Source organism: Canis lupus, chromosome 7 (assembly GCF_003254725.2).
Source record: "Canis lupus dingo isolate Sandy chromosome 7, ASM325472v2, whole genome shotgun sequence".
NCBI classification, from domain to species: domain Eukaryota; kingdom Metazoa; phylum Chordata; class Mammalia; order Carnivora; family Canidae; genus Canis; species Canis lupus.
The window spans coordinates 25,290,192-25,314,292 of NC_064249.1; the positions used below are offsets into that span (position 1 = coordinate 25,290,192).

The 24,101-nt window shown below is 36.9% G+C and overlaps 1 protein-coding gene across 12 annotated transcripts in view; it reads left to right on the forward strand.

Annotated features, from left to right (window-relative positions):
* Positions 1 to 24,101, forward strand: part of SLC9C2 (solute carrier family 9 member C2 (putative)) — a 97,118-nt gene that overhangs the window by 28,010 nt on the left and 45,007 nt on the right. For 8 of the 12 annotated variants that reach the window (XM_025430279.1, XM_025430278.3, XM_025430280.3 and 5 more), the window contains 6 exons: positions 2,080 to 2,179; positions 4,403 to 4,546; positions 5,344 to 5,512; positions 14,755 to 14,836; positions 18,046 to 18,212; positions 18,802 to 18,906. In XM_025430279.1, the coding sequence (XP_025286064.1) occupies positions 2,080 to 2,179; positions 4,403 to 4,546; positions 5,344 to 5,512; positions 14,755 to 14,836; positions 18,046 to 18,212; positions 18,802 to 18,906 (767 nt within the window). The remainder of the gene's footprint in view (positions 1 to 2,079; positions 2,180 to 4,402; positions 4,547 to 5,343; positions 5,513 to 14,754; positions 14,837 to 18,045; positions 18,213 to 18,801; positions 18,907 to 24,101) is intronic. The other 4 variants (XM_049112283.1, XM_049112279.1, XM_049112284.1 and 1 more) reach the window with 2 other exon arrangements.

Below are 24,101 nucleotides of genomic sequence, written 5' to 3' on the forward strand. Positions count from 1 at the left end.
ATTCTTTTTCATGAATTAAAGCAAAAACAAAACAAAAAAAAGGTGCAGGCATTTCCTCACAAAGGACACAATGCTTCTGGAACATTGTTGGTTGACAGGTAGTATAGTTGAAAATATTAATATATTGGCCCAAGGAAGAAAATTTGACTTAGGGTTCAAAAGGCACTTGAAGAGTAAACGTATAATTCATGAGACATGGTGGGCTTTATAAAAGTGTAGTTCAGAGGTATACCAAGAGAGGTGCTTATACGAACATGAGGAATATTTTATCAAGTGACATTACTCAGAATTTCTGGGGAATGAAAATAACGAAGAGCAGACAACTTTGTTAGTCTTATTGTTTTAAAAGTCTCTACAATGTAAGCCTTTATTGCCTGTACCAATTCTGATTGTTCACTGTCCTTCACCATTGTCATTGGTGTAGGTGATAAATGTCAAAGGCCTTCTGTCATTACTTGAATATATTTTAGTAAGGAAACATCCAGTCTTGAATCCTCTTGCTTTAATGGAAAAAAAAAATCCCTTTGATTCTATTAGGAAGACCTTCACTTTTTCTAAACCAGAGAGAGGATGAGAGAGACAAAGATTGAGAGAGCCACTTGTATACAGCATCAATATTCTGTGATGGTTTTTTTTCCATTGAGTCAGAAAAACTGTACAAATCTATTTTTAACAAATCAGGTTTATGCTGATGAAAATTGCTTCCTTTATTACGTGGTCCATGACTTTCCCCCCCTTCAGAACATTTAAAATACAACCGAATATAATAGCATTTGTAATTTTGTAAAAATGCTGTCTAATTATAAAAGTAATACATATGGATTGTAGAATTTTGGAAATATCTAAAAAGTCAAAGAAGAAAAAAAATCACCAATAACTGTGTTATAAATTAAACCATGGGTACATTTTGGTATATTTCCTCAACTTCTAAAATAATTCATATAAATATACATACATATGTTAATGTGTGCATTCATACCATGTAATCCTATAACACTGGATTATACTAAATAAGATGACATGAGTTTTAAATGAAGTTATTTACTGGTTTCCTCATAGCAGACATTTCTAAGTAATGTCTATTACTGAAAAAGACTATGATGAGCTTTAAAAAATCCAGTAATACTAATTATAGGGAAGTGGAAATAAGATTTCAAGAGACAGTTTCCCTATTATCGCAGTTACCAGCACTACTGGTTTTACTATCATTGGTTATTTATATTAAATTCAGTTAGATAAGTAGGTAAAAAGAAATCTAAAATGGACTTAAGTGATTAGATAAACTGGGGTGTCTGGATGGCTCAGTCAGTTAAGCATCTGCCTTCAGTTTGGGTCATGGTCTCAGCGTCCAGGAATCAAGCCTCACTTCATTCAGTCTCCCTGCTCAGCGAGGAGCCTGCCTCTTCTCCCTCTCCCTCTGCCTGCTGCTCCCCCTGCTTGTGTTCTCTCTCTGTCAAATAAATAAATAAAATCTTAAAAAAAGTGATTAGATAAACCAAAGAAATAATAAAATTCTCTTCAAATAAACAGTATTAATTTGCTAAGCACTAAAGTGAATGTATAAAAACAATGGCATAGTAGTAGTGATTATATCATGTATTCTTTGTTTTAAAAGTATGCCAAAGCACTTTTCATGTTATTTAATCTATTATGAATGACAACTCTGTGGGGTAGTATTCTTTTACACCCATTTTACAGATGCAAGGATACTAATAGAGAAAAGGGAGGTCACCGTCCCAGAGCAGCCAGCTCTGCCTTACTCCAAAGCACTTCAAATTTCAATTTCTACTATTTATTAGACACACATTTGTTGACATACTATCTGTGGCTGCTTTTGCACTACAATAGCTGAGTTGAGTAGTTGTGACGGACTATGTGGCCCACAAAGACTAAATATTTACTATATGATCCTTTACAGAAAAAATCTGCTGACCATGATCTACAGGACTAGCCGATTCTTTGAAGCAACTTTCCAAGAAATGTGACTCTTCAGTTTCTCACCAATTCTTTGCTCAAGATTAAGTAACTCAGTGTGCATATTCGAATGCAACTAATTCTATTCATTTTTTTTCTCCCCAGGGGAATCTTTTGGAATGTCAGGAATGATTGCGTTAGTCACTGTAGGACTGAATTTCGATTCCTTAAGCTTTAAACCGAGGATTGAGGTAACAATTACTAAGTAAGTCTCCTATTGTGTACTTGGTATAGATATCTTAAAAGGTTAGTGCCTAAGTGGTTCTGCCTTCTTGGACACATAAGACTCCCCTTTTATAACATTTTTCTGCCTTTTATTTTTGAATTTTATTACCAGTTATATTTGAAAGAACTTAAGGTACCAAAAATTCTTGACATCAATTGATGTTCTTGTTATGAATAATGTATCTGTGGTTCAGAGTTTGTGGTCTTTTTATACATAACTCTTGACAAAAATTTACTTTGGACTGTGGGAAATTAAAAAAAATAACTTCATTCCTTTGTTTCCTTCATGATGTCCATGAATGACAGCATCCTAATATGGGAGCTGGAAAAGAAAAGTAGCAGAAAGATGCGATGCTAGCAAAATTCTTACCTGTCCTTTACACTTGGTAATGCAAGGTGTCATACTAATCTCTCTGGATGGAGGGAAACCCCTGTGTCCTCCCAGATTAATGAATTAGACTTTCTCTGAGAGACTGTGCTAAATTACGGGATTGTTTCAGAATTATTTCACAACAGGTCATAGCCCACTGTAGATCAAACAAAAGCAAATGTTAAAATTAGAAAAATAAGCCATAATCCTGAGTTTTCCCATAAGATTCCTTTTTTTTTAAAAAACATGGAGGACTATCCATTGTTCTGAAATTATGTCCTGCCTTCTTTTTGGTGTTTAATTTTTTATTCTTTAATGAAATCCCAATAATAGAAAATGGTACTTAAAAAAATAACTTCTTTTGGCAAAATAAAAAATTGGCACCTATAACTTCTAATTTTGTATCTATGTGAATATGACACAACTGGTTTTTAGAATCAGAAGCTTGGGAATAGATAGTTCATAGAACATACACTTTTTGTCTGAATTCGGACGACTTCCTGTGCTCAGTCATGCTGTCTGTCAGCATCATTATAAATCCTCATTCTATTCATTTAATTGTTTATTCTTGAACCTATTCAATCAATCCTTTTTTAATGTCACCTGTGGCCTGGATATTATATCTTAGATTTGGGCCTACATAAATAAGTCCCTTCTCAGACGGCACACACTGTTAAGTAGTGGGCATGTTTATGTATGAAACTAAGTGTGAATCATTATATATTTATTGGGATCCTACTATATGTAGGACATTTTTTTTTAGGTCTTATGGAGACATTTGAAAAAGTATTTTACTTAGTCCATCATTTCTGAATTTCAGAAAACTAAGCATTGGGGCTTGAAGTCCCCGTTATATCCTTCCTTTCTCTGAGTTCTGAATCTAATCAATAAAGAGATGGGAATCAGAAATTCAAACCATCTATTCAATAGGGGTAATGCTGTGTCAGCATGCTTTCCCTCTGAAGCCAAAATGAGGCTTCCTAATGCTTCTTTCCAAATAGATCTTGAGACCTATCTATAGGGAAGCTGGTTTGTGGAACAAGCACACTCAGCTAGTTAGCTGAAAGGGAAAGTCCCAGTGGAGAGGCCCAAGAGGAGGCAGGACTTGCAATCTGCTTGTAGAAATCAAACCTGGCTGGGTGCAAGCATATTGCCACATGGAACCAGAACAGCCCTGAGTCCTAACTACTATGTTCTGGTCTACTCAGTAAGGATCTTTGGGGGCGGGGCTATGTGTATAGATATTTAGAAAGCAATATGGGTGATTCTAATTCACTTGTCTGCCTAACAAACCATGGTGGTATAGACAACTGACCCTATAGGAGTTCACTTCCACTGAGAGTACTTAGGATGGTTTCATGAACAACACAGGATTAGAGTTAGCCTTACAAGATCTTTAGGAATTCAGTAGATGGGAAAACAGAGAGGAGGGACTTTCAAGGTAAGGGACTTTCAAGCAAATCATGAAGGGAGAAATCCTGCATTGAGGTGATCCACCAGCCAGGGGAGGAGGTAGAGACCCTTATTTCTCTGCCTTGCTCTTACTATTCTCCTATGAGAGGCAGCCCACTGCCATTGGGTGATGAGGGTATTGGAGAATATGGAGCTGGGTGTATTCTAGTTCCAACAAAATACTTTTAAATGTTGATAGTAACAGTATTAGAGGCAAGGACCTCTGCTTGACAAGAATGACTGATATATGATACATACTTCTTTATTTATTTATTTATTTGTTTATTTATTTATTTATTTATGATACATACTTCTATGTGAAAAGGCAACTATTTAAAAAACACATTGCTTAAAATGTAATTTATTTTCCATTCATCCTAGGTTCCTAATAATGTTTTCGTCTGTATACCAACAGTTAATATATACTTTCTTTGGCATTGTAATTGGATGTGGAGAAACCAAGTATTTAAGATTTCACACTGTGGTTTTCATGCTCATCTTATTTGCAACAGTGAATTTTGTAAGGTAGGAATTATATTTTTAAGTTTGCTTACTGGACCTAGGTTCTTAAGCCTAGGATTAGAATTGGGAAGCAGTATATTATAGCAAGAAGAGCTCTGGGTATGGAGTCAGAAAACCTGTGTTGTTGTCAATGTCCTGACAAATGCTTGCTGAGCGATTGGGGAAATCTGTACTCTTCAGTTTCATGTAGAAAATGAGAAGGGGCAAGAACAGCAGCAGCAGCATCATGACCCATGAGCTCAATAGAAATGCACATTCACGGGCCCATCCCCATGTACTGAATTGCATCTCTGGAGATGAGATCCAGGAAACTGTTTTAACATGTTTGTTAAAGTTTGAGCAACACTGGAGTGGATTAATGGCTCCTAACATTTTTGTTACCTTTCATCCTCATTTGTTATCTCATAGCTATGGTATAACCATATTATTGAGCATCTACCATGTACATTATACCATTAATACAAATACAGCCCTGTGAAGAGGTGTTAATTGCATCCTTTCACAGATGGAGCCCAGGGAGGTTAAAAGCTTGCCTAGAGTTATCCAATTTGAAGGGCAGAATGTATAGTGTTAATGATAATTCCTTATATTTGTATAAAACTTCTAACACTGTTTTTAAGATTTGAGTATTATATGCAAAAGTTAGACAGCAGATTTAGTTTGTTCCAGAAAGTTCGAACTTATCAATAAACTGATTATTTTCTCTTCCCTGAAAAAATTTTATATGAAATTTAGTTTTCTACCATGAAAACATTGATACATCAGGTGTGATTTTTTAAAAAAGGTTTTTTTCTCCACAGGTTGCTTACTATTGTGTTAGTGAGCCCTCTTCTGACGCATGCGAATTATGAATATAATTGGAGATGGGGAATTGTTATAGCATGGTCTGGAATTAAAGGAATTTTTAGCTTACTCTTGGCTCCTGATATTCATAATCTGGCTGACCAAAAAGTAGAGTCACCGCAATTGGTAGGAAAAATCGTATCTCATAATTATCCGTACTTATTTATTTTGTAGTATTTGTCACAGTACCCAGTGATAAAGTTAACCATTTTTTTAAAATGTCAATTTTATTTAAATTTAAATTTCAGTTAGTTAACATACAGTGTTATATTAGTTTCAAGTGTACAATTTAGTGACTTAATACCTACATACAACACCCAGTTATCATCACAAGTGCCCTACTTAATCCCCTATCACCTATTTCACCCATCCCCCCCCATGCATCTTCCCTCTGGTAACCATCAGTGTGTTCTCTATAGTTAATAGTGTCTATTGGCTTGCCTCCCTCTCTCTCTTATTTTCTGCCTCTTCGTTCATTTTATTTTTTAAATTCCACGTATGAGTGAAAACATATGGTATTTATGTTTCCCTGGCTGACTTATTTTGTTTAGCATAATATTCTCTAGCTCCATCCATATTGTTGCATATAGCAAGATGTCATTCTTTTTTATGGTTGAGAAATATATGTACATATATGTCACATCTTCTTTATTCATTCATCAATTGATGGACACTTGTGCTATTTCCATAGTTTGGCTATTGTAGATAATGCTGCTATAAACACTGGAGTGCATATATAGCTTTGAATCGGTATTTTACTGTTTTTTGGATAAATGCCTAGTAGTGCAATTGCTGGGTTATAGGGTAGGTCTATTTTCAACCTTTTGAGGAAACTTCATACTGTTTTGCATAGTGGCTGCACCAATTTGTGTTCATCAACACCTGTTGTTCCTTTATGTTCTTTATTTTAGCCATTCTGACAGGTGTGAGGTGATACCTCATTATAGTTTTGATTTGTATTTTCCTGATAATAAGTGATGTGGAGCATCTTTTCATGTGTCTGCTGTGTCATATGTCTTCTTTGGAGAAATGTCTATTCATGTCTTTTGCCCATTTTTTAGTTGGATTATTTGTTTTTTGGGCGTTGAGTTGTATAAGTTCTTTATATATTTCAGATACTAACCCTTTATCAGAGATTTCATTAGCAAATATCTTCCCCCATTCCATAGGCTGCCTTTTAGTTTAATTGATTGTTTCATTTGCTGTGCAGAAGCTTTTTATTTTGATGAAGTCCTAATAGTTTATTTTTGCTTTTGTTCTTTGCCTCCAGAGATGTATCTAGAAAGAAGTTGCTACGGCTGATGTTAAAGAGGTTTCTGTCCTATATTCTACTCTAGGATTGTAATGGTTTCCTGTCTCATATTTAGGTCTTTCATAGATTCTGAAGTTATTTTTGCGTATAATATAAGAAAGTGGCCCAGTTTCATCCTTTGCATGTTGCTGTCCAGTTTTCCCAACACTATTTGTTGAAGAGACTGTCTTGAATATTCACTCCTACTTTACCAAAGATTAATTGACCACATAATTGTGGGTTTCTAGATTTTCTAGTGCGTTCTACTCATATATGTGTCTATTTTTGTGCCAGTACCATATTTTTTTGATCACTACAGCTTTGTAATATAACCTGGAGTCCAGAATTGTGGTGCCTCCAACTCTGCTTTTCCTTTTCAAGGTCGTTGGGGGTTGTTTTCAAGGCTACATTGGGATTTTGGTGTAATTTTGATAGAGATTGCATTAAATGTTTAGATGGCTTTGGGCGGTATAGACATTTTAAGAATATTTGTTCTTCTAATCCATGAACATGGAATGCTTTTCCATTTCTTTGTGTCTTCTTCAATTTCTTTCATCGATGTTTTATAGTTTTCAGAGTACTGGTCTTTTACCTCTTTGGTTAGGTTTATTCCTAAGCATTTTATGGTTTTGGTTCAATTGTAAATGGGATTTATTCCTTAATTTGTCTTTGTGCTGCTTCATTATTGGCATATAGAAATGCAACAGATTTCTGTATGTTGTTTTTGTATCCTATGAATTTATGGAATTCATGTATCTGTTCTAGCAATTTTTTGGTAGAGTCTTTTGGGTTTTTTATATCAAGTGTCATGTCACCTGCAATTAGTGAAAGTTTGAATTCTTCCTTGCCTTGCTTTTTATTTTTTCATTGTCTAATTGCTGATGCTAGGACATCCAGTACTATGTTGAATAACAGTGGTGAGAGTGGACCTCCTTGTCTTGTTCCTGACCATAGAGGAAAAACTCTCAGTTTTCCCATTATGAATGATACTGTGGGTTTTTTTGTATATGGCCTTTATGATGTTAAGGTATGTTCACTCTAACTCTACTTTGTTGAGAGTTTTTATAACGAATGGATGTTGTACTTTGTTAAATGCTTTTTCTGCATCTATTGAAAGGGCCATATGGTTCTTATTCTTTCTTTTATTAATGTAGTGTTTCACATTGATTTGCAAGTATTGAACCGCACTTGTAGCACAGGAATAAATCCCACTTGATTGTGGTAAATGATTCTTTAAATGTACTGTTAGATGTGGTTTGCTTTGAGACTTTTTGCATCCATGTTCATCAGGGGTATTGGCCTGTAGTTTTCCTTTCTAGGGGAGTCTTTATCTTGTTTTGATATCAGGGTAATGCTGGCCTCATTGTATGAATTTGGAAGCTTTCCTTCTTTTTCTACTTTTTGGAATAGTTTGAGAAGAATAGGTACTAACTCTTCTTTAAATATTTGGTAAAATTTGTCTGTGAAGCCATCTGGCCCTGGATTTTTGTTTGTTGGGAGATTTTTTATTACTGACTCAGTTTCTTTGCTGGTTATCAGTCTGTTCAAGTTTTCTATTTCTTCCCATTTTAGTTTTGGTAGTTTATATGTTTCTAGGAATTTATCCATTTCTTTTAGATTGTCCAATTTGTTGGCATATAGTTTTTCTTACTCTTCTCATAATTGTTTGTATTTCTGTGGCGTTGGTTGTTATTTCTCCTCTCTTGTTCATAATTTTATTTATTTGGGTCCTTCTCTTTTTGATAAGTCTGGCTAGGAGGTTATCAATTTTTTTTTCAAAGAACCAGCTTCTGATTTCATTGATCTGTTGTATTGTTTTTTGTTTTGTTTTGTTTTTTAGTTTCTATATCATTTATTTCTATTCTAGTCTTTATTATTTCTGTCTTTCTGCTGCCTTTAGGCTTCCTTTCTTGTTCTTTCTCCAGCTCCTTTAGGTATAAGGTTAGGTTGTTTATTTGGGATTTTTCTTTCTTCTTGAGGTAGGCCTGTATTGCTATATGCTTCCCTCTTAGGACTGCTTTATTGCATCCGAGAGGTTTTGGACCATTGTGTTTTCATTTTCATTTGTTTCCATGTATATTTTAATTTCTTCTTTGATTTCCTGGTTGACTTATTCATTGTTTAGTAGTATGTTGTTTAATCTCTGTGTATTTGTTGTCTTTCCAAATTTTTCTTGTGGTTGACTTCAGGTTTCACAGCGTTGTAGTCAGAAAATATGCATGATATGATCTCAGTCTTTTTATACTTGCAGAGTCCTGATTTGTGACTTAGTATGTGATCTATTCTGGAGAATGTCCCATGTGCACTTGAAAAGAATATGTATTCTGCTGTTTTAGGATAGAATATTCTGGACATATCTGTTAAGTCCATCTGGTCCAGTGTATCATCCAAAGCCATTGTTTCCTTATTGATTTTCTGTTTAGATGATGTGTGTGCATTGATGTAAGTGGGGTGTTAAAGTGCCCTATTATTATTATATTATTATCAATTAGTTCCTTTATGTTTGTTATTGTTTTATATATCTGGGTGCTCCTGTACTGGATGCATAAATATTTATAATTATTAGGTCTTCTTGTTGGATTATCCCCTTTATTATGATAGAGTGCCTTTCTTCTTCTCTTGTTTAGTTTTAAAGTCTAGTTTGTCTGATATAGATGGATAGATAGATAGATGTTGTGATAGAATATATCACAACAACAACAACAAATGATTTATTTGTAACACAGCCCAGGCTCCATCACTTCAGCACAGCATAGGAGTAGAAAAGAATCACAACTGTAAGCATCATTTAGTCTAAGGCAGAACTTCATGCCTCCGCAAACACCACAGCCATGTCCCCCCCAGAGAGCCAGCCCAGAGCCAAACTGAACACACAAACATGAAAGCCCAGAATGAAGTTGGCCCCAGCTTCAGAACATCTCATCACCGTTCCCCCACAGCCCTTCACATTACCTGGCTGCAGCCTTCTACCCCTCTACCCCAACCACGCCAAAAAACCAGCCTCTGAGCCACCAGAGAGCTTTCTTTGTGGGATAATTAACAAGGATTTAAGTGTTCTAGAACAATGCTCTGAGAAATCTATTGCTCCCTGAAAAGTTTAAAATGACTCCCCCCATTTATAACCCTAATCAGCAATGATAGATCGTCCTCTCCTCACCATAGGTACAGGCAGTTTTGAAGTGATTATCCTCAGCTTCATACTCAGATTTTCCTATAGACTTTATTAAAGACTATTCTCCTCACCCAAGGGTAGGAAGGTATCTCAGGTAATTTCCCTAGATTCAGAGGCTGAGAGGAAAAGCCCCAATAGCTTAGAAAAAGATTTCTTGTTTCTCTCCAAAGATTTTAATGGAGATTTTTGCCTAAACATTTTTTAACCCATCTGAGAAAAGTTAGTTTTAGATTCAGAGGGCAATGCAAGCATAGAAGCAAGAAGTCTTTCTGATTAGGTACTAGTTTTGAGGATATAGAAGACAAGATAGAAGAGTATACAATCTCAAGTGGCTTTTTTTTAACCTAAAATCTTCTAGAAAGCTTCAAAAGATGGATACCAGGAAGACACCACTTTTGCAGGCCTTGGTAGGACAATTCCAAAAATTATACCATCATGGACTGGTGACTTTTGACAAGATCACAATAAAAAAGACATGAAAGTGGAACATCTCTGGAGAAACATCTTTAAGGGTCTCTGACTCGTGATATGGCTTTCTTTTAATGTTGATTTGCATGATAAATGTTTCTCCACCCCTTCACTTTCAATCTGTGGGTGACTTTAGGTCTAAAATGAGTCTCTTATAGGCAGCATCTATATGGGTCTTTTTTTTTTAATCAATTCTGACACCCTCTGTCTTTTGATTGGAGCTCTTAGTCCATTTACATTATTGATAGATGTTGATTATTGATAGATATGTACTGAGTGCCATTTTAGTACTTGTTTTATCATTGTTCCTGGAGATTTTCTTTGTTTTTCTTTGTTTTTTTTTTTTTTTTTCTTTGTTCCTTTCTTGTCTTTGTTCCTTTCCTTCTTTGTCACTTTTGGTCTTTTCTTTCCACTCAGAGAATCCCCTTTAATATATCTTGTAGGGCTGGCTTAGTGGTCATAAACACCTTTAGTTTTTGTTTGTCTGGGGAACCTTTTCTCTCTCTTCTGAATGATAGCCTTGCTGGATAGAATATTCTTGGCTATAGACTTTTCCCACTCAGCACTTTGAATATGTCATGCCACTCCCTTCTGGCCTATCATGTTTTTTGTGAGAAATCTGCAGCTAACCTTATTGGTCTTCCCTTGTAAGTTAAAGACTTATTTTGTCTTGCTGGTTTTAAGAGTTTTTGTTTATCATTATATTTTACAAATTTAATTACAATATGTCTTGATGTTGGCCCACTTTTGTCGATTTTTATGGGAGTCCTCTCTGCCTCCTGGATCTAAATTATGTTCCCTAATTCTTTTTTCTCTCTTTTGTTCAGCTTCCTTATTTTCTATTATTTTGTCTTCTATATCACTTATATATTCCTCTGCATCTTCCAGCCTTGTGTTCATTGCCTCAAACCTGTTTCCAATCTCAATTATTGCATTTTTTCATTTCTGACAGATTCTTTTTAACTCTATTATCTCTGTGGTAAGAGTCTCCCTGAAATCTTCTATTCTTTTCTCAAGCCCAGTGAGTATCCTTATGATGTTGCTTTAAATTCTCTATCAGACATGTTACTTTTTCCTGTTTTGCTTAGATCTCTGGCTATGACCTTATCTTGTTCTTTCATGTGGGAGAATTCTTCTACCTTGGCATTTTGTCTAAGTCTCTGCTTTCGTATCTGTATTAGAAGAGTCAGTTATGTTTCCTGCTCCTGAGAGTGTCCAGGGCTTGGTTGGCACTTTAGGGAATATCTCTGGTGTGTGTTGTGTCCACTCTGCTCTTGTGTTTTGGCTGCTGTATCCTTCAGGACAGTTGTCTGCAGAGGCTCTGTGTGCCTGCTGTGAGCACTCTTTGGTCCTTGGCCAGAGTGTAGTGAGTTTCAATTAAGTGTGCTCTGGCCTATTTGTTATATGAGACCTTATACTACTTCCACTAGAATTGAAGCCTTGCAGAGTGCTGGTTGGGAGACATCGTGTGGGCAGGAGTTTTTGCTGGCTTTGTGAGGAAGGGGCTGGCCATGCTGGGACAGAGGCAAACTGGACAGAAGGCAGTTGTGCCAGAGCATGGGTGGTGGGGCTTGGTGTAAGCAGGTTAGGCAGCTACTGGGGGCACTGTGCTGCCTCCTGCAAGTGGCTCTGTGTTTATGCTGAGGGGCAGGCTTGGGAAATGGCACCTGCTGGCACCTTTGTTTCTGGAGGGAGGTGTGAGTCCTGCCTCTCAGGTATATGCTCCAAGAGGAGAGAATCATCTCTCTTGTACCCCAGGCATTCTTCAGATGCTATTTCTACACCATCTGCCCCCAGGTTGTTTGTCTGCCTTCTCTTCAGGAGTAGGGCAGCACCCTCAGAGCTTCTATCTCAGTCAAGCTGGATGACCTTTAAAACTCCAGTCTTTAAGCCCTACTGGTTGCAAGAACTCATGAAAATCAGTCCCTCTCATCTTCCCAGCCAATTGCTTTAGGGAAGTGCTCTCCTTGTGCATTCCCCTGTGTGCCTCTCTCTCTCATCTTTTTCTGTGACCAGGGCTCCCTCCTCTCCAGAGCAGTTGTGATCTGTTTCTCCCCTAAATCATGGCTTTGTACTTCCTACCCTCCTTGTGGCTTCTTCTTTTCCTTTATTTTTTTTTAATTTATTTAAAAAAAATTTTTTTTTTAAATTTTTATTTATTTATGATAGTCACACACAGGGAGAGAGAGAGAGAGGCAGAGACATAGGCGGAGGGAGAAGCAGGCTCCATGCACCAGGAGCCCGACGTGGGATTCAATCCCGGGTCTCCAGGATCACGCCCTGGGCCAAAGGCGGGCACCAAACCGCTGCGCCACCCAGGGATCCCTCTTCTTTTCCTTTAGTTGTAGACTTTGTTTTGTCAGTCTTCAGGTTGGTTTCTAGGAAATTTAGAATGAGTTGATAGCTATTTAGTTATGTTTGTGGGGACAAGACAAGCCTAGGGTCCTCCTTACTCCTTCACTATCTTCTCTCCCTTCTCCCAAAGTTAACCATTTTAAAAATTAGATTTGGAAAACGTGTTTTTTTTTTTTTTTTTTTAAGTAGAAAGATTTCAGAGGAAAGTTTATGTTGACAGTATGAAAGGGACCAACAGTTAAGTAATGGTTAACAGTGTAGGAATTAGGTGGATTTGGGATCGAGTCCTGGTTCCATCATCACAGGCTCGGTGACCTTGAGCAAGTTTCCCAGATTTGTGGAACCTCAATTTCCAGTTGAGGATTGAGATGATACTTAGTAAAATACCTGCCATTTAGCAAAAGCTCAATAAATGTTACTCTCCCTCAAAGCCTCTTCTTCATAGGCTATCTGGTGGATTTCTGGGCGATCTGGTGGTGGCAGTATCTGTGGTCTGAGACTCCAGGAAAGATCTAAAGAGCCCAGTGCATCTGCTGACAGTGTTAGGGCCTATCATCGTTTGTGACAAAATTGTGTGAATTAGCTGGAGAAATTGCTAAAAGTTGCTAGAAATCCCCAGGACACCCCGACCATCTTCCAGTCAGATGAATTCCAAACCTGCTGCTAGGAGGGAGAAAAGCCCCTCAAATAATGTGAATTGAGAACACCTGCCCACCTCCCAAGGAACTTTAATCTGCAGGTAGAAGTACAGAGTTTCTTGATAATGGCCAATTTCCCACTCAGGGATTTCTCTTTGTCATTTTGCTCCTGTGCCAGGAGACCCCAGCAGTATAACATTTAAAAAATATTTTGCGGGGGCGGGGGGGTCCGTTATCACCCTCTCCATCTTGCATGTAGAGAAATCAAAACAAAGGGAATAGCATCTTAGGCAAAGAAGTTGGGTGATGTCCCAAAAGAAGTTCTTTTTAAAATGGAGTATTAGATTCCTCATAATCTTTCCTGAGGATTTGCACTTTATATCAATAGGCATCATGTGGGAATTAATTTGGAGTTCTGTGAATCCCCAAAGGAAAAGTATCATAACCAATATCTGAGTTCCTTCAGTTTTTGTAGAGATTTGGGTCCTGTGAATCCCCAAAGGAAAAGTATCATAACCAATATCTGAGTTCCTTCAGTTTTCTTTTGTTCAAGGAATTGTCCTAAAACCAAGTCAACTAAAGGCTAACTAATATTTGAGTATCACTTACAGTGTTTCCCAAATCTATCTGACATTACATGAATCCCTTCCGTGCCACCCCAGACCTACATAATCATAATACAACCTGGAAGTTGGCATCTTTTAGAAGTACATTAGGTTCTTGGGGTTATTAGTCAAATTTGAGAAACAATCTCCAAGGGACATACTGCTCTTAACTCCAGTTTCTAGAGAAGGACACAGACTCAGAATGGTTAAGTCAACTGACCCCAAGTTACACTGCTATTAAGTGGCAGAACCAAGACCTGCAAAAGTGGTTGTGTTTTTGCTTCTACATGGTGCCTCTCTAGACCCCATCATGGTTTCTAAAGGCTTCTTCAGAGCCTCCTGAGCAGCTGTGGTAAATGCTGGTGGCAGACACACTTTCCCATTTCCTTTGTGGTCAACACTGCGTGCAGTTGCTGGGGTTTCTCCCCAACCCTGCAGGCTCCAGGGCCATTTCTGTGATGTCTACAACCTTGGTGGCTTTGTATGGCTGCTGCTGAAAGCAGCAACGGTGGAGAACTCTTTGGTTGTTTTCTTTTTTTTTTTTTAATTTATTTTTACTGAAGTTCAATTTGTGGAGAGCTCTTTGATCAGTGTTCTTATCCCTCCCAGAAATTACAAATCCTTTTCTCATTCACACGAAAACTAATTTCTCCTTCAGTATATTATATTCAAGCAGTGTCCACAAAACAACCCTTCTGCCTCAATTTACTTAGCAGAAGCTGGATTTAAAAATGTGGATTAAGATAGAATTTTGTTGTTGTTGGTTAGTTGAACAATGATTCCCTTTGGAGTACTTATTCATTTTTTGGTTCTAACTATTTGTGTGTTTTGTTTTTTAGTTTATATTGTATGTACAGGGAATATCACTAATGACTATGGGAATAAATTCATACATGATGGCTCATTCAGCCAGGACATTAGGTAAAGTATATCTATCTTTCATTAATTAACTGGGAAGAATAATGCAAATAGATTATTGTTGGGAAGTCATGGGGATATTTCTTATGGAGTTCATGGAACTGATTATGAAATCATTCATTCATTATTTATAGATGCTGTATTAATTGGGATGTTGGTTCAGCCAGTTTTACAGAAACCACATTCACAGTGGGTTAAACAAGATAGAGAACTTTCTTTTCCCCTTGATCAAAATGTCCAAAAGAGTGGGATGGCTCTGCTTTTCTTTTCTTTCTTTTCCATTCCCTGGGGTGTTCTTGTCTGCAGGATAGATGCTAGCTCACTACCTCTATATTTTCAATCCAACCAACTAGAGAGGGAAAATGGGGAGATGGGTGGCAATGGAAAGTAGGGAGCTTCCTTTCAGGGGCACAGTCTAGAAATTGTATATATCATTATCACTTAATTCCATTGGCCAGAATTTTGTCACAAATTCTGAGTAAGAGAAGCTATGAAATATAATCCCTATCTGGCTTGCCATGTGCTCAGCCAAAACTTAGGGATTCAGTTGGTAAAGGAGGAAGGGGAAGATGGATTTTGGGAGACAGTCAGCAGGCTGTGCCACAGTTTCCTATTTCCAGAAGACATTTGAGGCCATTGATAATAAAATGCATAATATGATAAAATCACACATAGACACATTGTCAGTAGAGAAATCTAGGATAATTGGTGGCAGTACAGTCAACAGGGAAGGAGAGGGCTAGATGAGATCATACAGTCTTAGAGTAGGGCCTTAGTATCACTCAATATCCTATGGCCTGGTCTTTAGCTATGCTGGTGCATAATTTTTTCAGTATCTAGAATTGATCAGATTGTCAGAGATTTACATATGCTGCATTCATAGGAAAATGTGGATAAAGGAGAAAATCTATTAATTTATAATGAGGATGATTTTTTTCTATGTCTTGAAATTATTGCAATCATTATTCAGGATGCTTACCTCTAAGTACCAATTTCCTTGATAAACAAAACTTGTAATTAGAAGATTTCTTGGGATGTGTGGAACTAATGAGAGGTCAATGGAAGGAGGATATTGAAGGAGAATTCTTCTAAACAGGGAAATAGTCTGGTGAATTTACTCTTTCCCACCCATGAGAGATATCATCTCTCTGCTTGTGTCTTTTTATTTTTTTTAAGATTTTATAATTATTCATGAGAGACACACAGAGACAGGCAGAGACATAGGCAGAGGGAGAAGCAGGCTCCCTGGAGGGAGCCTGATGTGGGAATCGATTACAGGACCCTGGGATCACGACTCGAGCCAAAGGCAGATGCTCAACCACTGAGCCACCCAGATGCCCCTCTGCTTGTGTCTTTTCATAGTCATGCCCATTCCTAAAACTGCGCCCCACCAGCACTATAGCAGAACTTCCTGTTACTGGGCTAGTAAATGGGACAGATTTTTGGTAGCTCTCCTTTCCCCCTAGTTATGGATTTGTTCTTGTTCTCAGTAGAAAGGTATGCTTGGTCAGTGAAAGCCTAGGCTGGAGAATAAATGAAGTTAATTTGATCTTTGAAAGCTTTCTCACATCTCCCTTCCCACCAATTTCCTTAGACTCCCAGGTATCCAGATCCACTTCATTCTCTTTGCTTAGGATATAACATCTGGATTTCTCCCACTTCTTTTCTTATGATTCTTCTTATTCTGACAATCAAAGGCAAGATCAACCAGGGGTTTTACTATCATGGTAATATTTTTTTTCTTCTCTGTTTCTTCCTTTAAAATTTTTTAAATTTTTTTTTTTTTTTTTGAGGAGTGGGGAGAGGTAGACAGAGAGGGAGAGAAAGAGAGAATCCCAAGCAGGCTCCATACACCCCAAGATCATGACCTGAACTAAAAATCAAGAATTGGATGCTTAACCACCTGAGCCACCCAGGATTTTTTATTGTAGTAGCTAAACCTCAAAATTTTCATTATAAAATAAAAGTAAATGATAAAGTCTTTCTCCTCTTAGAATCCATACTCATCCTTTCTAGAAATACTGTGTGGCACACATTTAATACTTGACAGAGCTGAGTTTTATCAGTAAGAGTTTCAAACCAACTACTTCTGTCCAGTCTAAGGCTTTACAAGATTCCCTCCTCATACTTTTCCAGGATCATCTTAAACACAGGGAGTTCAATCAAAGGTATTGGTGACACCAAGTGGTTCACATATACTCATGTTTCCCTAGAGAGCAACCGGAAAGTGGCTGTTTCTCCATCATACGGGTACAATGTAATTACGCAAATGAGAAAAATTTCTTCTTGTGTGGTCTTAGCCACGGGAATTTTGAATCTAAAGCTGACAACGTCTAACTTCAGCCTACAGTAAAATGCATCTTTGTTCTGGACCACAGTGTATCAAGAGGGATATGCCTCTGGACCTGAAAATTTCAAATACCGTCATTGTACACAGTGTCCCATAGAGAATGCAGTAAAGTTAAACTAAACATTTAGAACTCATTTTAACTCTTTATGAGACCTTTCATGTGCAATTATGAAAAGAGAACAATTTTATTGAGATGGAATTCCAAGTGAGCAGACTAAGTCCATTCACTAATTAAATTCTTTTTGGTGAGTGAACCTCATAGCAATAACTTCAAATTCATACCTCAGGAAAATACAGACGGCTACAAGTTTTGGGACATGTAGATTTGCTGGCCAGAAAACAGATATACTATATTGAGGGATCTCTATCGCAGTGAGCTTTAAATTTAAATTTTTTAAATTTTAAAAATTTTGTATAAAAGTCATTTGGAGAGCTTGTTAAAATGCAAATTCCAAAGTCAATCTGATTCTCTAAGTATGAGGCAGAGCCAAGGAATTTGCATAGTTTAATAGACAGTCTTCCTACCTGTAGAAAACACACATAGTCTCTTACACTTTGAGAAATACTGATTGGGGACCCTGAGGTAGTAAGTCACATCTCTTGTTAATGGGAATGAAAGGAAACTAACAAAGCACCCCTTAGCAGTTGAGTCAGATAAAGTTGAGCTATACAGTCAGAAGAAACAGCTAGTTGGGTAAGTTTCTGGAAAATTTTGGACCAGTTTGTTCTTGCTCTAATCACTACAGTTTAGCTGTGTAGGTGATTCACTACAGCAGTAGATTTCATTATACCTTGTAGGATTTTGCCTTTTCTTGCCACCTTCACTGTATTCTACTAAGACCCTTGTTTTTTCTGGTCACAGGTTTGTGTGCTACTTCCCTCCCAAGGCAAATGGCCATACAAAATGCCATTAAGCACATTCAGGAGATAATACAGAACACGATAACACTATTCAAAACAGAAAAAGTTTTGACAAATGTTAATTGGACCTTAGTAGAAGAAAAAACAAAGATTGAATACATAATTCCTGTGAGTTGATACTTGGCAAAAAATAGTCCTCCTTCTCTCTTGGCTCTGCCTCTTTTGCTTTCGTTTATTATACAAAACTTGATTCTGCTAATAAAATGTCAGAAAACTGAGGAGGGGGAATTTACTTACTAACTTTGCTATCTTAGTGAAAAAACTTCTTTCAATCCTCTCTAAAGAGAAGGTCTTGGTTATCTAGCTTTGTTTGCCAAGTACAGAAGAATTGGTGTTTTTATACACTGGCTGATTTAGTAACTAAAATGGCTTCTGTTTTTGACCATTTGAGGAGCTGAGCAATTTGTCTTCATGTTATTATAGAAAGCAGAAAACACAGGTTGCTTCAGAGAGCAGTCAAGCATAGACAGGTTTGGGGGAGAATCTGACTTGCAGATCTCCCCAAATGAATTGTTACTTTACCACAATTAAAAAGCAACATTTCTTTAATGTGAAGAAGAGGGACTCAGTTATACATAGCCCTTCATTTTAGCAATTCTGATTTGAGTTATTGGAATCTTTGTTGAGTGAAGTGTTTGACAGCTCCTATTTATTTTAGCTGATTTTTAACTTTATCTACTTATGTTTTTAAATTTAGTCTGATGCTTATAATAATGTTTCACATGATGATATAGAGGAGGAGTCCCTAACAGAAGAAGTTTTAATAGAAGAAGCCAGATTGCATGTAGCTATAATACAAATGGTTGGTACAATCCATATAACTGCATTTTATTTATTTTTAATTTGTGCAATGCTCTCATTTCTTACATAAGGTTTCAGGTGACGAGAAAAATATTTTTTCACCTTTGGATAGCCTATTGGTTATTAAAATTTGCTTGCTTTATTCAAGTTAAAAAATAACAATAAGTGTCTTAGGCTTTATGTTCAAGTCACAAATCTTATTCTAAGTCTAGAAATTTTTAGCAGTTCACTTTTGAGGAGGTCTGAATAATATTTGGTGCAGTTTATGTGCTTGACTAAACATCTTCAAATATTTGAAACTGCTTTTATAAATTTAATGTATTTGAGTTACTTTTATATAAAATTCTCTTAAGTGCTCATTTAACTCTTGAATATCTAATAATATAAATCTAGTGAATCAAAAATTCTCATAAAATATTTAATATTTAAGGGATGCCTGAGTGGCTCAGTAGTGAGTGCTGCCTTTGGTACAGGGCATGCTCCCAGGGTCCTGGGATCAAGTCTCAAATCAGGATCCTGCCGGGAGCCTGCTTCTCTCTCTGCCTGTGTCTCTGCCTCTCTCTCTGTTTCTCTCATGAATAAATAAAATCTTTTAAAAAATTAATATCTAAGTGTTTTTATATAAATATTATATTAAACAAATACATTTATATATTATTTTATATTATATATATTATTTATATATTAAAAATAAAGAAGATTACTCGGTAAAAATCCAATTTAATTAACTTACCAAATTACACATTTTAAATTGGTGTTATATACTAATAGGACACACTTTATTCAATATTGCAAGTACACAAAAATTTATCCATATATTCATTATGCCCAGAGTCCATTTTTTAAAATTTTATTTTAAAGCTTGTTATTATGAATAATTTTTAACATATACAAAAGTAGATATAATGCTGTAATGAATCTCTATGTACTCATCAGCCTTAAAAACTAACATCACTAACCCTGTCCCATCTGCAGCCTCAGTCACTACCCTACCTTCCATATTATTTTGAAACGAATCCTAGATACCGTATTATTTCATCTGTAAATACTTTGTTATGTATCTCTAAATTTTAAAGTCTTTAAAAACAGTAAAATATTAATATTGTACCAGAAATTAATAATAATTGCTAATAACATCAAATATTGAGTCAATGATCAAATTTCGGATGGTCTCATTAATGTGATCAATGTGTATTTTCAGTTTACATATACATATTTAAAGATTTATTTGTTTATTTTGGAGAGAGAATGAGCAAGAGGGAGAGGGGCAGATAGTGAGGGAGAGAGAATCTCTTACAGACTCCTCACTGAGCATGGAGCCCAACACAGAGCTTCATCTCATGATCCTGAGATCATGATCCTGAGCCAAAATCATGAGTCAGACCCTTTACCACCTGAGCCACCCAGGCACCCCTCACAGTTTATATTTTTAAATTGAATTCCAGTACAGCTCACACACTGTAATTAATGGATAAGACCTTTTAGTCTCTTTTAACCTATAAATTACTTTTTTTTTCTGTTGAAGAACATATTTGTTCTTAATACAAAAAATTAATATTATATTTTCCTTCTTTTAAACATTTGTAAACTTAATTTAAAATGTTCTTGGAGTTTGAAAGTTTCTTACCTAGAGGAGTACAGTATGTCCACAGATTTTTTGTAGAGCTTCCTATTAAGAGGTGGTACTTCTGGCCCTCCCTACTACCCCCATCTCATTGAATTTGGGCTGTTCTGGTGTCTTATTTTGACCAATAAAATGTTTCAGAAGTGACTTTGGGAATGTTCTTGAACCTATGCTTTGAAAAGATTTACAGCCTCCACCTTCTTCTATTTTGAATACCACCCTATTTTGAATTCCTCATGTGAGGAAACTGGCCTGCCTCTGAAGAATGAGAGGTCACAAAAAAATAAACTGAGGCATATATCCAAGAGTCAGTACCCTACTACTAGACTTGTTAATAAGGCCATGTTAAATCAAGGGTTGGGGCAATAGACTCAACCTCTCAATGGTAAGAGTTGCAAAGAATTTGTGGCCATATTTTTGTTTGTTTTTTCTTACATGCTTTCCCCCACCCAGTTTTATTGAGTAATAATTGATATGCATTACTGTATAAGTTTAATGCATACAGTGTGACAGTTTGATTTACATATATTGTGAAATGATTACCATTGTGGCTTTAGCTAACATCCATCTTCTCATATAGACACAAGAAAAAGAAAAAAAGAAGAAAAGGAAAGAAAAAAATTTAGGACATAACCTTATTTATTGGTACCACAGTGTGCTTGCTGGTCACAAATATTTATATCCTTCCCATTAACAAAATACACTCAATCCTTTTCTAAGACCCCCACCACCACACACACATACCAAGCTTCATTCTATTATGGTATCATGGTACTCAAAGTCCAGTATCTCATGATCTGCATTTGGTCTAGGTATGCTGATGCTCCTCGATTGCATCTCCTTAAGTATGATTCATCTTGAGCTGGAGAGAGCTATGAACTAAGAAAAAAGTTATCTGTTCCCCACCTCACTCCCCAACATTTAGTGCCAATCAACAGCCAATTCTGTTCAAGAAGGGGAAGAACAGGAAGTTCTGATTAATCACTGGTCCATGGCAATTCTGAAATTCAGCTGGGAATATGCACTAGTGCACCTTATTCTTTACACTTCCATAGGAAATAATCTATATTTGTAGCTGACTGGCTTTGTCAGCCTGATTTCTGTTGGTAGAAACTTGTGATGTTTCTATTCATTTAGAATGGTTTCTATCTTTTTTAGTCTAACCTGGTACAACTTCCTTAAAAACTTAAGTATTTTCAATCAATCTGATTATAGTCCACTCCATAATTCCTTTTCAGAACATGGGTCTGAGAAAGACTTTAGTCGGCTTGAGAAGATAGACTGAATATCAGATTTAATCTTTCAGTGGTCTTAACAAAGGGTCTTCAGGCACACCCTTAACTTGACCTTGAACCTGAGGCTATATTTTACTGTCAGCATTCTAGATTTGATCTTTGTTTTTAGGTCTTTTGCCAGCTGGGGAGACTGCAAAAGAGAAATGAGTTTAGTTTGCAACCTGACAAATCATGGACTCTAATTTCTGCTGCAGAGTTAACTGGTTCCCTTTGGTTTATCCCTCTTCCCATACTTTTATAAGTAGCTCAGACAGTTGATAGTTTTAATATTTCCAGAATATTAGAAATCTAGAAATATTCTTAGCAGCCAGATTCATAAGATCATTGGGCACATTTTCCATCTTCCAAATGGCCTCGGGTGACAGTATTGTGGTGCCTCTTTATAGCACAACTGCCTCTCTCCTGCCCTTATACCAGTTTTTGCACTGCTCTCCCAGACTCTATTAACCCCCAACTCCTAGAGCTAATGTCACATGTTTTACCCCTTTGTTATAGAGGCTCTGCACAGTTGGTACTGATTTCTGTTTTGGTCAGCTTTTGCTATATATCAAATCAGCCCAAAACTTACTGGCTTAAAACAATGGCTTATTATTTCTCACAGTTCTATGGGTTGGCAATCTGGATGACTCTGTCATTGGTCTTGGCTGGGAGCACTCAAACCTGCTCTTGCATTCTTGGTCTCAATGAGTGGACTTATTACCCATGTGATCACTTGGGTCAATCCTCTTTTTCCCTCCTTTCCCAAGCGCTCTCAAGCTTACCTTCTAAATATTTGTCAAATATACCCCTTTCCATTCTTGTGTCTATTAATTTAGGACATTATAACCTCTTGCCTAAATAATAACCTTCAACTAGTCTCTCCCTATTTTCAATATTTCCATGATCAAATCACAGTGACTTACCTAAAAGACAAATAGGACTATACTATCTTCCAGCTTCAAATGGCTCCTCAGGTCCTACAGCATTTTCCAAAGTGAGTTCCAAAGAATATTTGCTACACAGAATGTTAATAGGGACTGCATAACAAAAAAAGTTTCCATGCTCAAATTTGTTTGGGAAATGCTAGTTTAAACAAAGTTAAACTGGTTTCTTATAGAACTCCTTCTTGTAGACTATCTCAATTTCTAACATGCTGATATGCATTGAGACTCTCTAAGAGGGAATATTGAGTGCAAACTTTCCCTCCTCCACTTTCTCATATAGCATATTTTGGTGGGGGGAGATTCAAGTAGTATCTCACAGGATTAACTTATTACCTTCCAGGAAGAGTTTACCTATGAAATCAAGTCTATATATAAGTACAAGGTCTTTTATAATCCAGCCCCTACCTGTCTCTCTAACTGATTCTATCACCATTCTCTGCCCCACAACTTGTCCTTTACTGCACTCAGCATGCTATTTCTCATCTCTGTGCATGCATTTCTGATGCCCCTCTCTGCTCACTTCCTTTCCCACTCTTCACCCCCACCCCCATTCTTCATCTGGATAATTATGCTCATTTTTTTAAGACTCAACTGAGGTATCATTTCTTTCAGGATATTTTCTCTGACCCTGCCCCACACCAAGTTTAATTAGTGTCTTGTGGTTACTTTTATCCTTTCATACTTCCTACCCTGTTTTACAGTTCTATGTGTCTATTTTTCCTCGTCTTCTACTAGGCTACAAACTCCTTAAAGCCTTAGATTATATCCTCCATGCCTTAGCATGGGGCTTGGAATCAAGGACACATTCAATAAACAAATTCAATTTAAAAAACCCCATAAGGAATATAAAAAGATAGTGAAAGGGAATAAAGGGGAAAGGAGAAAAAAGTGAGTGGGAAATATCAGAAAGGGAGACAGAACATGAGAGACTCCTAACTCTGGGAAACGAACAAGGGGTGGTAGAAAGGGAGGTGGGCGGGGGGTGGGGGTGACTGGGTGACGGGCACTGAGGGGGCACTTGATGGGATGAGCACTGGGTGTTATTCTATATGTTGGCAAATTGAACAACAATAAAAAAAATTAAAAAACCCTATAATACTAGTAAATCATAATTTTCTTTTTTTTATTTAAAAAAATTTTTTTTTAATTTTATTTATTTATGATAGTCACAGAGAGAGACAGAGAGAGAGAGGCAGAGACATAGGCAGAGGGAGAAGCAGGCTCCATGCAGGGAGCTCGACGTGGGATTCGATCCCGGGTCTCCAGGATCGCGCCCTGGGCCAAAGGCAGGCGCTAAACCGCTGCGCCACCCAGGGATCCCACTTTTCTTGAGCCAAACTTATTTCTGGATGGG